The following is a 12,971-nucleotide window of genomic DNA, read 5'->3' on the forward strand; positions in this document are numbered from 1 at the left end:
TCACCCTGATGGACTGTTTATTATTTCCAGAGAGTTCAACAATGCAAATCTCAAATCGATGCTACTTAAATTCCAACAGCATGTGGACTTTGCAATGAGAGGGGCAAACACACTGGAACATGTTTACACAAACATCGCCAGCATGTACTGCATGGAGCACCATTCCCACCTCAGCTACTCAGAACACATCTTATGTTATGATAATTCCAGTATACAGACCCTCTAATCTCTGAAGCAGGTGTAAACCAGTAAAACTGCACTGACTTGCCCATGTTTAGGGAGGCTGCAACCATCGGCCATTCCACCGACCAAACATGGCATCCGTGATCAGCTACATTGGCAAGTGCACAAATTACATCATTGTCTCCAGGACCATTACCACTTGCTCCAGTCTGTGGGTGAAATAAAAAGTGCATGCACTGCTAAAGTCCAGAGACTCTGCCTTCAGAGCCGTTGACAAAGTGGCCTTAAGAACAGCAAGGGCCAAACTGGCCTGAGCCATTAGGACATCCAGGTCATCACTAACTACAGGACAACTTGACCTGCCTGTGACAGTGATGCCTTGCTTCCAGATGTGCTGAACAGCTTTTAACCTTGGTTTGAGGTGCAAAACAACGTGGTGGCAAGGATGATCATCCATCCTCCCAATGACCAGGTGCTCTGTTTAGCCATGTCCGATGTGAGGAGAACTCTACTTAGAGTTAACCCACAGAAATCTGCTGGACCAGGCAACATTCCTGGCTTAGGTTATGCGCAGAACTAGCGTTTACTGATATCTTTAACATTTTCCTGAGCAGCGCTGTTGTTCCTACATGCCTAAAGACCACCACTATCGTTCCCATGCTCAGCCCACTGCTGTTTACTCTGCTAAACCACGACTCTGTAGCAATGCACAGCTTGAACCACATCATTAAATTTGCAGAAGACACAACCGTGGTGGGTTGAGATGATGAAAAAGAGATGGTTGTTGACTTCAGAAGAGCACAAAGAGACCATTCTCATCTAAACATCGACACATTATCCATGGTTATCATCAAGAGCACCAAATTCCTTGGTATTCACCTGGTGGAGAACCTCACCTGGTCACTTAACATCAGCAACAAAGCCCAGCAGCGGGAAACAGTACATTTACATTTGTGTACATATGTTCACGAAAATCCTCTTACTGTTTACAAATCATCTTATTTGCACAATGGTTGATACAGACTGCAGAGCGTTCGGCACTATATTATGCATCTGTCCTGTTGCATTGTCTGTCTGCACTGTCCTTTGCCTTGCACTGTTTGCATTCAGCTATGCACACTATGCACCTTTGTGACTAGGACAACTTACCTTTTAGTCTTTAGCTCTGTGTTATTTTACATAGCACCATGGTCCTAGAGGAATGTTTTTTCATTACACTCTACTGAATCAGCTATATATGGTTAAAATGATAATAAAAGCTTATTGCCTTGACTCTTGACATCAAACTTAACTGAGAATATAGTGTGCAAAGAAGACATTAGCTTGTATGTATGTAAAGCAGTATTAGTTTGTAATGACTGTTAATGATATTTCTTTATTTGATATCTTTTTCGCAGTGGATTTTAAATGGGTTTTAGCAGACCAACTAGCAGACCAACTATTTTATAATCTAAAATAAATGCTACAAAAACCTCGTAAGCCTGTAAATCACAGATGGTTTTTATTGTATATTTTTATTAGAACATGTGAACCAATACATTTGGATTATGCAACACTAATGATTACAGATAAATTAATCATTAGTATAACAATCACAATTCAAACAAAATCAAAATTGATCAACTGATGATGACAAATGAATAAAACTAAACAAATTAACATATTTAATTTGTTAAAAGCTATAAGCAAACCTTTAATTTTGTCTTGGCAAAATACATTGTTAAACGTTTTTGGGTCAGAATAACACAATCTACACTTGCTGAACCAACTGTTTAATTCCACAGTATGCACTTGAGAAAAAAAAAAAAAAGATATATATATATTTTTTTATAAGAATAGATAGATTGATAGAGAGAGAGACAGAGAGAGACTGAAGGCTGTAGAGTGAGAGTTTCAGGTTTCTCATATTTGCCAGCTCCTAAATGAGGGAAAAGAGAAAAGAGTAAAGTTGGAGTTATAATAATGTCTAACGTTAAACATAATCTCTAAAATTAAATTAATTAATAAATTAAAGACTGTCTTTGAGAATGTCTTGTTGACGACCTGAAAAAAGTAGGACTCTATCTCAAAGTCTTGATTATAATCAGTCTTATTTAATAAACCAGTCAAACTACTCACTAAAATGACATAAAAAGTCATGTACCATCATAAATCATGGTTTAAAAATGTTTAATTCTACAAAATGAACTAAATGAACTCTGAATTATATGTGCTGTAACAAAGCTATGATTTATAGTTTCATAGTGTATTAATTAATAGTTTTTAAAGCATGTTTGTATGTCGCTCTGGATATGGCCAAATGCCATGAATCTAAATGTAAATATCCATGAACAATAACTATTATATTTTATCCATGTCTTTTTGGAACAAGATGTTTTGTGGTAAAAGTATTTGGTTGGTGATGTGTGAAGTACTTTTAAATGGTCATGTTACATCAGTTACTGTTCAGTTACTGAGTGCTCCATAAGGAGACTGAGAACTCTCACACTTCATATACAGATAGATAATTTATTACTGTGAAAGCTGACACGAAGCTTTTGTTGATATCGATTCTATTTTCTCAATATGAAAGCAACAGTGTCTTTCCTTCCTGAGGAGACTGAAGTAAATTCATGCCTCCTGAGATCATAACAGGTTTTTTTTTAAATCACTAAACCATTAGTAGCATCCTGACAAACTCAGGTGTCTGAAAGAAAATCCCTGCAGAGGCTGCACATATCATTGGTGCCTAACTAGCAGCCACTGAACATCTTCACCACAGTCAGCACAGAACACGTCCTTCACCAGTCCAAAGTGTTCATCCTCCTTACCTTCCATTCGTATATCATGTATACTTTACAAATTCATTAAACATAAGCCTGTATATTAGCTAGCTACTGCTACCTAAGCTGCATTTGTCTTAACAGAAGAAACATCAGTTACTATGCTAATTAAATTAGTTAATGGTAACATAACATAAATCCAATTTATTTTGTTACAGTTGCAGAAAACAGGATATATATTGTTGGGTAAACAATGTCTATGGGTTTTCTATAAAACACATTCATGTGAAACTCTTTCTTTCTTTTGTTTTAACCAAACTAATCTGCATATTAGTTTATTCACTCATGTGCTCACATGGATAAGAAGAGGGTTAATTGTTAAAACACAAACCTGTGTGACTGTGTGAAGTGGCTACTTTTAATAATAATAACCTGTATTAATAATAACGTGTGTGTGTGTGTGTGTGTGTGTGTGTGTGTGTGTGTGAGTGAGAGAGAGAGAGAGAGAGAGAGAGAGAGATACACTTACAAGCCTGATCAAGTCATTTAATCCTATCTTTAATACTCATGGGTTTATGATCTTGTTCATGATCCCATTCTACAGAAACACAAATGCAAACAGTTATAGTTGTGCCTATGTAGGGGTGTGTGCGAGTGTGTGTGTGTGTGTGTGTGTGTGTGTGTGTGTGTGTGTGTGTGTGTGTGTGTGAGAGAGAGAGAGAGAATCTAGAAGAGGGAGGCTGACGGGACAGGGAATTTCCTAAACCTTTTAGCTTTAATATTAAAATGTGTGGCTGATATTTAAACCTAAAAGTAGACAATCAGCCAAAATAATCAGTGTGTGAGAAAGACAGGAAGACAGAGACAGAGATGCACTTACATACCTTTATTTTCTTCAGGCAAGGATGAAGTAGGAATTTCTTCTTTCACTAAAGTACAATTAAACACAGCTACAGTTACTCCAGTTACAACAGGATTAATGCACTGATTATTTCTAAGGATTTAAAATACTGAATGTGTGTTTGTGTGTGAGAAAGAGAGAGAGAGAGAGAGAGAGAGAGAGAGAGACACTATCCTTAATCATACTTAATCAAACTCTAGAAATGCCCCTGCCCCAGACAGTCAATAAAACACCTCTTGAAATTCCTGCTTGCCAACTTGGTGTTAGTCAAAATACTACTGCTTCCTTTCCTGTTTAGAGTGACATCAAATGAACAAAGTGTGTGTGTGTGTGTGTGTGTGTGAGTGTGAGTGTGAGAGAGAGAGAGAGAGAGAGAGAGAGAGAGAGAGACTTACCTTGATCAACTGTACTGACTCTAGGAGGGGGAGGCTGACGGGAAAGGAAATTTCCTAAAGAAATACAATGAAAGCCAATTCAGTAAACTTTTTAGCTTTAATATTAAAATGTGTGGCTGATATTTAACCTAAAAGTAGACAATCAGCCAAAATAATCAGTGTGTGAGAAAGACAGGAAGACAGAGAAAGAGATGCAATTACCTTTATTTTCTTTAGGCAAGGATGAAGTAGGAATTCCTTCTTTCACTAAAGTACAATTAAACACGGCTACAGTTACTCCAGTTACAACAGGATTAATGCACTGATTATTTTTACGATTTAAAATACTGAATGTGTGTTTGTGTGTGTGTGAGAGAGAGAGAGAGAGAGAGAGATACTTACCTTGATCAACTGTACTGAATCTAGAAGCTGGAGTCTGACGGGAAAGGAAATTTCCTAAAGAAATAAAATGAAAGCCAATTCAGTAAACTTTTTAGCTTTAATATTAAAATGTCTGGCTGATATTTAACCTAAAAGTAGACAATCAGCCAAAATAATCAGTGTGTGTGAGAAAGACAGAGACAGACAGAGAAAAAGAGATGTACTTACATACCTTTATTTTCTTCAGGCAAGGATGAAGTAAGAATTCCTTCTTTCACTAAAGTACAATTAAACACAGCTACAGTTACTCCAGTTACAACAGGATTAATGCACTGAATATTTTTAGGATTTAAAATACTGAATGTGTGTCTGTGTGTGAGACTTTTTTTTTTTTTTTACTTTTTACGCATCTTTATTTTCACAGGTCACATGAGTCACAGTGACTTAATTAAATAAATAGATAAATAAATAAATACGTATTAAAATAATGCCAATAAATTATTTTAAATATGAGTGATTAGTTTAGCTCTGCTGCAAAGTTAAGTTTCCCTTCTGCAACAGAGCACAAAACATTATCACCACACCACACACATTTAAATACATCCAAGTCATTCATACTTTTGTAAAAATTAAAATCAGTTAAAATTCTAGATTTCATCAACCTTTTCAGAATTTTTATGGCATCACAGTCAGTGTTTTGTGCAGTTCGGTTTTTCCGGCTCAGGTATATTGCCATTTTGGCCTGACCAAATATGAAATTGATCAGTTGGCACCTTAACCCGGTGTTTCCTGACATACTTAAAACCAATATTAAAAGACCTTAAAATGCTCTGTAAAAACGCAAACTGTAGAAATAACCTGGAGCAGTGAATAAAAGCATGAAAAACTGTTTCTCTCTGTGAACAAAAAGGACAATCATGTGTTGTAACGGTGGCAACACCCAATTGAACATTTTAACTAAAGTAATACTAGTTCGGGCACCAGACAGGGGTTAACCTGTCAAAATAATTAAATGATTAACCAAATGACCCGGATTGCCGTCAAATGCCACCTATTACATACAATAATCATAGATATGTAAAGATGGCATTGAGGTCTGGAGTGCATGCGGGAAAGTGCATCAGGTGCCATGTTCAGTTTTCCTTTGCGGTATTCCACCACAAAATCAAATCTCTGCAGGCGGAGAGCCCATCGAATCAGTCGGCTGGTAGTCTTAGTGGAATTCATCACCCACTGTAAAGCTGAATGATCAGTAACAACGGTAAATAGTTTGGGTTCAAGATAATGTTGCCATTTTTCTAGTGCCCACACTACTGCCAAGCATTCTTTTGTCTGTCACGGAATAGTTTACCTCTGCTTTGTTCAATGTCCTACTCCCATAGGCGATTACCTCCTCCAGACCACTGTTTTTCCTTTGGGCCAAAACTGCACCGAGTCCAGTGTCGCTGGCATCAGTATAGACCACAAATGTTCGTTGCAGATCAGGCTTTCAACTGGTCAAAAGCTTCCTGACACTGCTGTGTCCACTGAAATGGGCGACCCTTTTTCTTCAGCGCATTGATAGGTTTAGCGACCTGAGAGAAGTTGGGCACAAATCTGTGGTACCATCCTGAAAGTCCTAGAAAACACTGAACTTCTTTCAGGTTGGTGGGCACAGGGTAAGAACGTATGGCTTCCACTTTACTTGGGTCTGCTGTAATGCCTTTGATGTTCACCACATGACCAAGGAATGTCAGACAGAATTAGCTCTTTTTCAGGTTGATGGTTAAACCAGCAGTTTGCAGTCTGGAAAGGACAGTTTGGAGATCCTGGAAATGCTGGTTCAGAGATGGGGAGTATACAATGATATCAATGTATACAAAACATATTTTCCCTCTCAATTCTCCAAGAACAGTTTCCATCAACCTCTGAAATGTTGCTGGAGCATTTTTCAGTCCAAAAGGCATCACATTAAACTGGTATAACCCAGAGGAGGTGATGAAGGCAGTCTTAGATTTACTCTCAGGGTCCATCGTCACCTGCCAGTAACCACTGTTCAGGTCAATACTGGAAAAGATAACTGCTCCTGAGAGCGACCCTAAAATCTCAGTGATGTTAGGTAGAGGATAAGCATACCCAGGTAAAGGCACTTTCCATTCACTCCTGAGACAACAGGCGACTTTGTGCTGGTCCGGTGCTCGGATAATGATCTCGGCGACCCTCCGGCTTTTACTCCAGCTGTACCTCTGCGTGAGTTTGTGCTCAGCTGCTACTGGTGCAGCCACCACCCTGGACACTCGCGGCTTCTTCCTCTGATCCTCCCTCAGATGGAAAACCCCACATTTTGTTCCTAGACCGCTGTATATCACTACCTCACTTCCTTCCCCAAATTAAATTCTCGTTCCTATTCGCTGGCCGTCATGACGTTTAGTTTGGTTTCACTTTCCGCTCCGCCTTACATACCTTTATTTTCTTTAGGCAAGGATGAAGTAGGAATTCCTTCTTTCACTAAAGTACAATTAAACACAGCTACAGTTACTCCAGTTACAACAGGATTAATGCACTGAATATTTCTAAGGATTTAAAATACTGAATGTGTGTTTGTGTGTGTGTGAGAGAGAGAGAGAGAGAGAGAGAGAGACTATCCTTAATCATACTTAATCAAACTCTAGAAATGCCCCTGCCCCAGACAGGCAATAAAACACCTATTGAACTTCCTGCTTGCCAACTTGGTGTTAGTCAAAATACTACTGCTTCCTTTCCTGTTTAGAGTGACATCAAATGAACAAAGTGTGTGTGTGTGTGTTTGTGTATGTGTGTGTGTGAGAGAGAGAGAGAGAGAGAGAGAGAGAGAGAGAGAGAGAGGGAAGATACTTACAAGTCTGATAAGGTCTTCTAATACTATCTCTAAAACCCATGGGTTTAGGAGCCTTTTCAGAATGGTCCCATTCTACAGAAACACAAACGCGCACAGTTTTAGCTGTGGCTATGTAGGTGTGTGTGTGTGTTTGTGAGAGAGAGAGAGAGAGAGAGAGAGAGAGAGAGAGAGAGAGAGAGAGAAAAAGAGAGAGAAAGAGAGATACTTACCTTGATCAACTGTACTGAATCTAGAAGCTGGAGGCTGACGGGAAAGGGAATTTCCTAAAGAAATACAATGAAAGCCAATTCAGCCTATTGAACTTCCTGCTTGCCAACTTGGTGTTAGTCAAAATACTACTGCTTCCTTTCCTGTTTAGAGTGACATCAAATGAACAAAGTGTGTGTGTGTGTGTGTGTGTGTGTGTGTGTGTGTGTGTGTGTGTGAGAGAGAGAGAGAGAGAAATACTTACCTTGATCAACTGTACTCAATCTAGGAGCTGGAGTCTGACGGGAAAGCAAATTTCCTAAAGAAATACAATGAAAGCCAATTCAGTAAACTTTTTAGCTTTAATATTAAAATGTGTGGCTGATATTTAACCTAAAAGTAGACAATCAGCCAAAATAATCAGTGTGTGAGAAAGACAGAGACAGAGATGCACTTACATACCTTTATTTTCTTCAGGCAAGGATGAAGTAGGAATTCCTTCCTTCACTAAAGTACAATTAAACACAGCTACAGTTACTCCAGTTACAACAGGATTAATGCACTGATTATTTCTAAGGATTTAAAATACTCAATGTGTGTGTGTGTGTGTGAGAGAGAGAGAAAGAGAGAGACTTTGACTTTTGATGGTCATTTATTAAATCCAATTATTTGTTCACTTTAGCCGCACATTACCATTAAAGATAAATAAATAAATACATACATACATACATACATACATGGCACGGCACATCAAAAACCTAGTTAAAAACTACTAAAATACACAGGAGGTTAAAAACAGTTCATCTGAACTCAGGTGTAAACAGCAGCTCATCATTTAAAACAGTGCACACGGCTCCCCCATAACACCACATCAGCTGGAACTTTTCAAGGTCATTCATACTTTTATAAAAGTTGAAATCAACAAAGACTCTTGTTTTGACCAGTCTCTGAAAAATTACAGTAACATCATGTTGTGTGTTCTGTGTCACTTTGTTTTTTCTGCTGGTGTAGATGACCAGTTTCGCCTGGCCCAGGATAAAATTGACCAGTTGACACTTTTCTTTTCTGGGGTATTTAAAACCAAGGATAAAACCCTGTGGGGTAAAAACCGTGATAAAAAATTCAAAGACACTCGCTAAAACATTAAAAAGTGGGCAATGTCTAAAACAGTTCATAAAAGCATGAAACACTGTCTCCCTCTGTAAACAAAAAGGACACTCATGTGTGACCTCTGGGTTTAAAATACAGATAAAAGTATTAACAGAGACAATGCCATGCAGTATTTTCCACTGCAGGTCACCTGTTCTTTTAGTTAACGGTGGTTTGTACAACGTTCGCCACTCTGGCTTTACATCATCATTCAGCCCAAGGACACTGTGCCAGGGCGTGTCTACCCTCCCGTCTAACCATCTCTTATTGTACACTTTAACACACAGTTTGTAGAGGCTCTTACCCGAGTCTGTGTTAAGGCCTATAGCTGTTTTTCCCCATCTCCAAGGAGGGGACCTGAGACCTCTGACAGATTAGGTACAAGCGAAAGAACTGGATTGGGCTCACCTTCCTCAGAGCTGAGCACACCAGCGCAGTAGTCCCTGAGCCACATGCGCTCCTCAGATGCGAGTGCTGACCTCCACCTCTGTAAAAGTTGTGCAACCACACTTACAGACCTCACCCTTAGCCGTGCTGCTACTTGGTTCAAGTGGGTAAAGTCCGGTCCTGACAGTTGCACCAACTGTCGCAGTGTCACAGTCCTCGTGGAGATCAATGCTCTGGTTAGGGCTGGAGAGATCCTGCTGGTGACATCCAGCCGAGCGCCATGGATGAGAGGTTCATTGAGAAGCCAGTACAGTGATGAACAGTTCTCCTTCTGCAACCTAAAATGGTTAAAAACTTTAAAAACCCGTTGATAAAAAGCTGGTAAACCAGCTAGGCTTAGTTGCTTTGTGTCCATTAAAAACAGTGACCTGTCCAGACCCCATCCTCCCACTGTGTGTAGTATTCTATACACAGCTGCTCTCCATGAGAGGTTCACAGGGCCAGTGAGGAGCTTCTGTACATGACAAAGACGAAACGCCACAGTCCTGCTGGATATGTGGATAAGTCCTTGTCTGCTCTCTTCCTTGGGTAAGTACAGGATGCTTTGTGGTAACCAGTGCAGTTTGTCCCAAAAAAAGTCCACCATCATGGCCTGCAGGTCTGCTAGAAGTTTTTGAGAGGGGTCAATACAGGCCAGTCTGTGCCATAACATTGAAGCAACTAGATTGTTTATAACCAAAGTTCCGCCCTTATATGACATCTTTGGAACGAGCCATTTCCATTTGTTAAGACGTCCTTTTATCTTCTCACTTATGCCTTCCCAGTTTTTCTTAACATAGCTGCTGTCTCCCAGGTACACTCCCAAATACTTAAAACCACCTGTTTTCCAGGTTACATTATCTGGGAGACATGGTTCCCCACCTTTCCAATCCCCAACTAAAATGGCTTCACATTGTTCCAGTTTACTTTTGCAGATGATATCATATTAAACTTTCTTATGATGTCAGTTAAAATGTCAATGTCTCTCTGATCATTCACCATCACAACAACATCATCGGCATAGGCAGAAACACAGCATGGGCTATTACACCTTGGTATAGACAGACCAGCAATCTTACTTCTTATCTGACATAGTAAAGGTTCGATAGCCAGGGTGTATAACATGCCAGACAGAGAGCAGCCCTGCCTAATACCCCTATACACTTTAAAAGGCACAGATAAACCACCGTTAACTTTCAGTACGCTCTCAATGTTACTGTACAGCACCTGGATCATGGCGTTGAACCCGGAGTTGAACCCAAAATTCTCTAACGCCCTCCACAAATACTGGTGTTCAACCCGGTCGAAAGCCTTCTCCTAATCCATGAAAATAAGACCAGTCTTCAGCCCCAGTAGTCTTGAGACGTCCAAAACGTCACGAATCAAGTGTACATTGTCGTGGATAGACCTGCCAGGCACACAGTACGTCTGGTCAAAGTGGACGATTTGCTCCATTACCTTCCCTAGTCTTGTTGCCAATGCTTTTGAGAGCACCTTACAGTCTGTGCAGAGTAAGGAGACAGGGCGCCAGTTCCTGAGGTCAGTCTGATCACCTTTCTTTGGGAGTAGGGTCAGGACTGCTCTGTGGCTACTCAGAGGCAGTCTGCCTTCATATACACTCGCCCTCAGCACTTCCAGCAAGTCCTGCCCTGTCACTGACCAGAAAGCCTTGAAGAACTCGACTGAAAGCCCATCAATACCAGATGACCGCCCATTCTGCATGCTGTTAATTGCAACCTCCAAATCCTCAAGGGTCAGCTCCCTGTCCAGTTCCCTAGCTGACTCCTCAGTTACTTTAGGAAGATTCCCGACAAAATCTTCCTCCACCTCTGGCACAGCTGCGAGCTCACTCTCATACAGCTTTGAGTAAAAGCTGACTGTCTGCTTGCGAATTTCAGTAGGATCAGTAACAAGCTCCCCTGAGTCTGTTCGCAAAGCATGTATAAACCTTTTCTGTCCATTTTTCTTCTCAAGACTAAAGAAAAACTCGGAAGGAGCGTCCATCTCCGTTACACTTTTAAAGCACGAGCGGACCAGCGCCCCCTGTACTGTTGTGTCCAACAACTCGCCCAACGCATGTTTTTTCTTTTTGAGAGCCTCAATATGGCCTTGATTTCCTGTGAACTCCACCAAACCCTGGAGTTCCACTACCTCAATCTCTAGAGCTCCAAGTGATCTGGTGATGTCCTTAGTCACATTGTGAGCGCACTGTTGACAAAACATTTGAATATGCACTTTCGCCACATCCCACCAATCTTGCAGTGATGTAAAAGTCAGCTTCTGGAGCCTAAAAACATTCCAAAAGAAACTAAAACTCTCTCTAAAATTAACATCATCTAAAAGTGCCACATTAAAATGTCAGTATGCGCTACGTGGCTTTACATTATTTTTCTTAAAAGTGCACTGTACCATAAAATGATCTGAAAAACCCACAGGATAAATAACACATGACCTAAAAATATTCAGCTGATGTTTAAAAGTATAAAAACAATCAAGCCTGGCTAGTGAGAGGAGGTTCTCTTTACAATGGGACCAGGTGTATTGTCTCTCTGTTTTGTGGAAATTCCTCCAAACATCACTCAGGTCATGTGTCGTTATAGACTCACACAGGCGTTTGCGAGAGGCAGCATGAGGTTCTAAATGGTTCCTATCTAAAACATCTGCAGTGCAGTTAAAATCCCCACCAATGATTAAAACTTCACTCTGACCACAAGAACCAATGACGGTGCTTAAAATGTCTAAGAACACCATTCTCTCCACACTTAGGGTGGGAGCGTACACACAAATAAAAACAAAAACCTCTTTCTCATAAAACGCTCGCACTTTTAAAAGACTGCCTTCTACAACTTCATCAACATCATAAGACTGTGGGTTAAAAGACTGAAAATAAAAGCGCAACACCACCGCTAAGAGAGGTATTGTGACTTAAAAACACAAGTCCCTTCCACTCACTCGCCCAGTCCGAGGAGTTTCCGGGATCGCTATGCGTTTCCTGCAGGAAAACAACATCTGCGGGCTTGTGTCTCACCATCTCATACACTGCTGCTCTCTTTCTGTGGTCCCTGGCACCATTGATGTTGAGGGTTACAGCAGTGATAGCGCTCATTATTAAATAGTAAAAAATTTTTTAAAAAAATCACCCACATAGTGCAATTAATCAGTGGTTTTAGTGTAACAGAGCTCAGCAGTCTACAAAGAACCTTCATTGTTCTTTTTGATTTTAGTCACTATGGCCTTCAGATGATAAATTTCAGTTTGCTCAAACACTCCACACCGCATTAACTTCTTAACATCCTGGACAAACTGTTCAGTATCAGGGAAATATTCAACAACATTTACCAACCTTTTACCCTTGGTGTTTCTCAAAAACGCTGAAATTCCTTCTGCAGTGTAGACCATCTCCCTTTCATTTGATTGTGAACACTGTGACCAACTTGAGTCTGTGGAGCCACCATCACTTTCTTCCACATCTGACTCGTGTTTTTTAGCCTGCTTGTTGCTCTTACTTTTAGATCTTTTCTTGCGTTTAGTGGGGATCTAAAAAACAGGTTCTGCTTCCATCTCAGCATCTGAATCTCCATTATCTCTGATGTCAGCATTGAGACTGCTTTCTAGTTCCTCCACTTGGCTTATCTGAAAGGGGGGCTCGGATGCCGTCTCACCCATCTCTGTCACTCTTCACAGTATCGGATGTTTCTGCTTTGTCCCCTACGGGTTTCGCCACAGTAGCACCAGAGTTGCCTCCGCTAAAC

The 12,971-nt window shown here is 40.4% G+C and overlaps 1 protein-coding gene across 21 annotated transcripts in view; it reads right to left on the reverse strand.

Annotated features, from left to right (window-relative positions):
- Positions 1 to 1,687: 1,687 nt before the first annotated feature.
- Positions 1,688 to 12,971, reverse strand: part of LOC131356515 (E3 ubiquitin/ISG15 ligase TRIM25-like) — a 73,825-nt gene continuing 62,541 nt past the window's right edge. The window contains exons 21-32 of one of the 21 annotated variants that reach the window (XM_058395589.1): positions 8,107 to 8,151; positions 7,910 to 7,963; positions 7,668 to 7,721; positions 7,459 to 7,530; positions 7,044 to 7,088; positions 4,834 to 4,878; positions 4,623 to 4,676; positions 4,443 to 4,487; positions 4,242 to 4,295; positions 3,830 to 3,874; positions 3,475 to 3,543; positions 1,960 to 2,101 (exon numbers count right to left, since the gene is read on the reverse strand). In XM_058395589.1, the coding sequence (XP_058251572.1) occupies positions 3,488 to 3,543; positions 3,830 to 3,874; positions 4,242 to 4,295; positions 4,443 to 4,487; positions 4,623 to 4,676; positions 4,834 to 4,878; positions 7,044 to 7,088; positions 7,459 to 7,530; positions 7,668 to 7,721; positions 7,910 to 7,963; positions 8,107 to 8,151 (569 nt within the window). In that variant the 3' untranslated portion in view covers positions 1,960 to 2,101; positions 3,475 to 3,487. Of the gene's footprint in view, positions 2,102 to 3,474; positions 3,544 to 3,829; positions 3,875 to 4,241; positions 4,296 to 4,442; positions 4,488 to 4,622; positions 4,677 to 4,829; positions 4,879 to 7,043; positions 7,089 to 7,458; positions 7,531 to 7,667; positions 7,722 to 7,909; positions 7,964 to 8,106; positions 8,152 to 12,971 lie in introns of those variants that run through there. The other 20 variants (XM_058395603.1, XM_058395602.1, XM_058395593.1 and 17 more) reach the window with 20 other exon arrangements.

The sequence above is a fragment of the Hemibagrus wyckioides genome, linkage group LG07, assembly GCF_019097595.1.
Source record: "Hemibagrus wyckioides isolate EC202008001 linkage group LG07, SWU_Hwy_1.0, whole genome shotgun sequence".
Taxonomy (NCBI): domain Eukaryota; kingdom Metazoa; phylum Chordata; class Actinopteri; order Siluriformes; family Bagridae; genus Hemibagrus; species Hemibagrus wyckioides.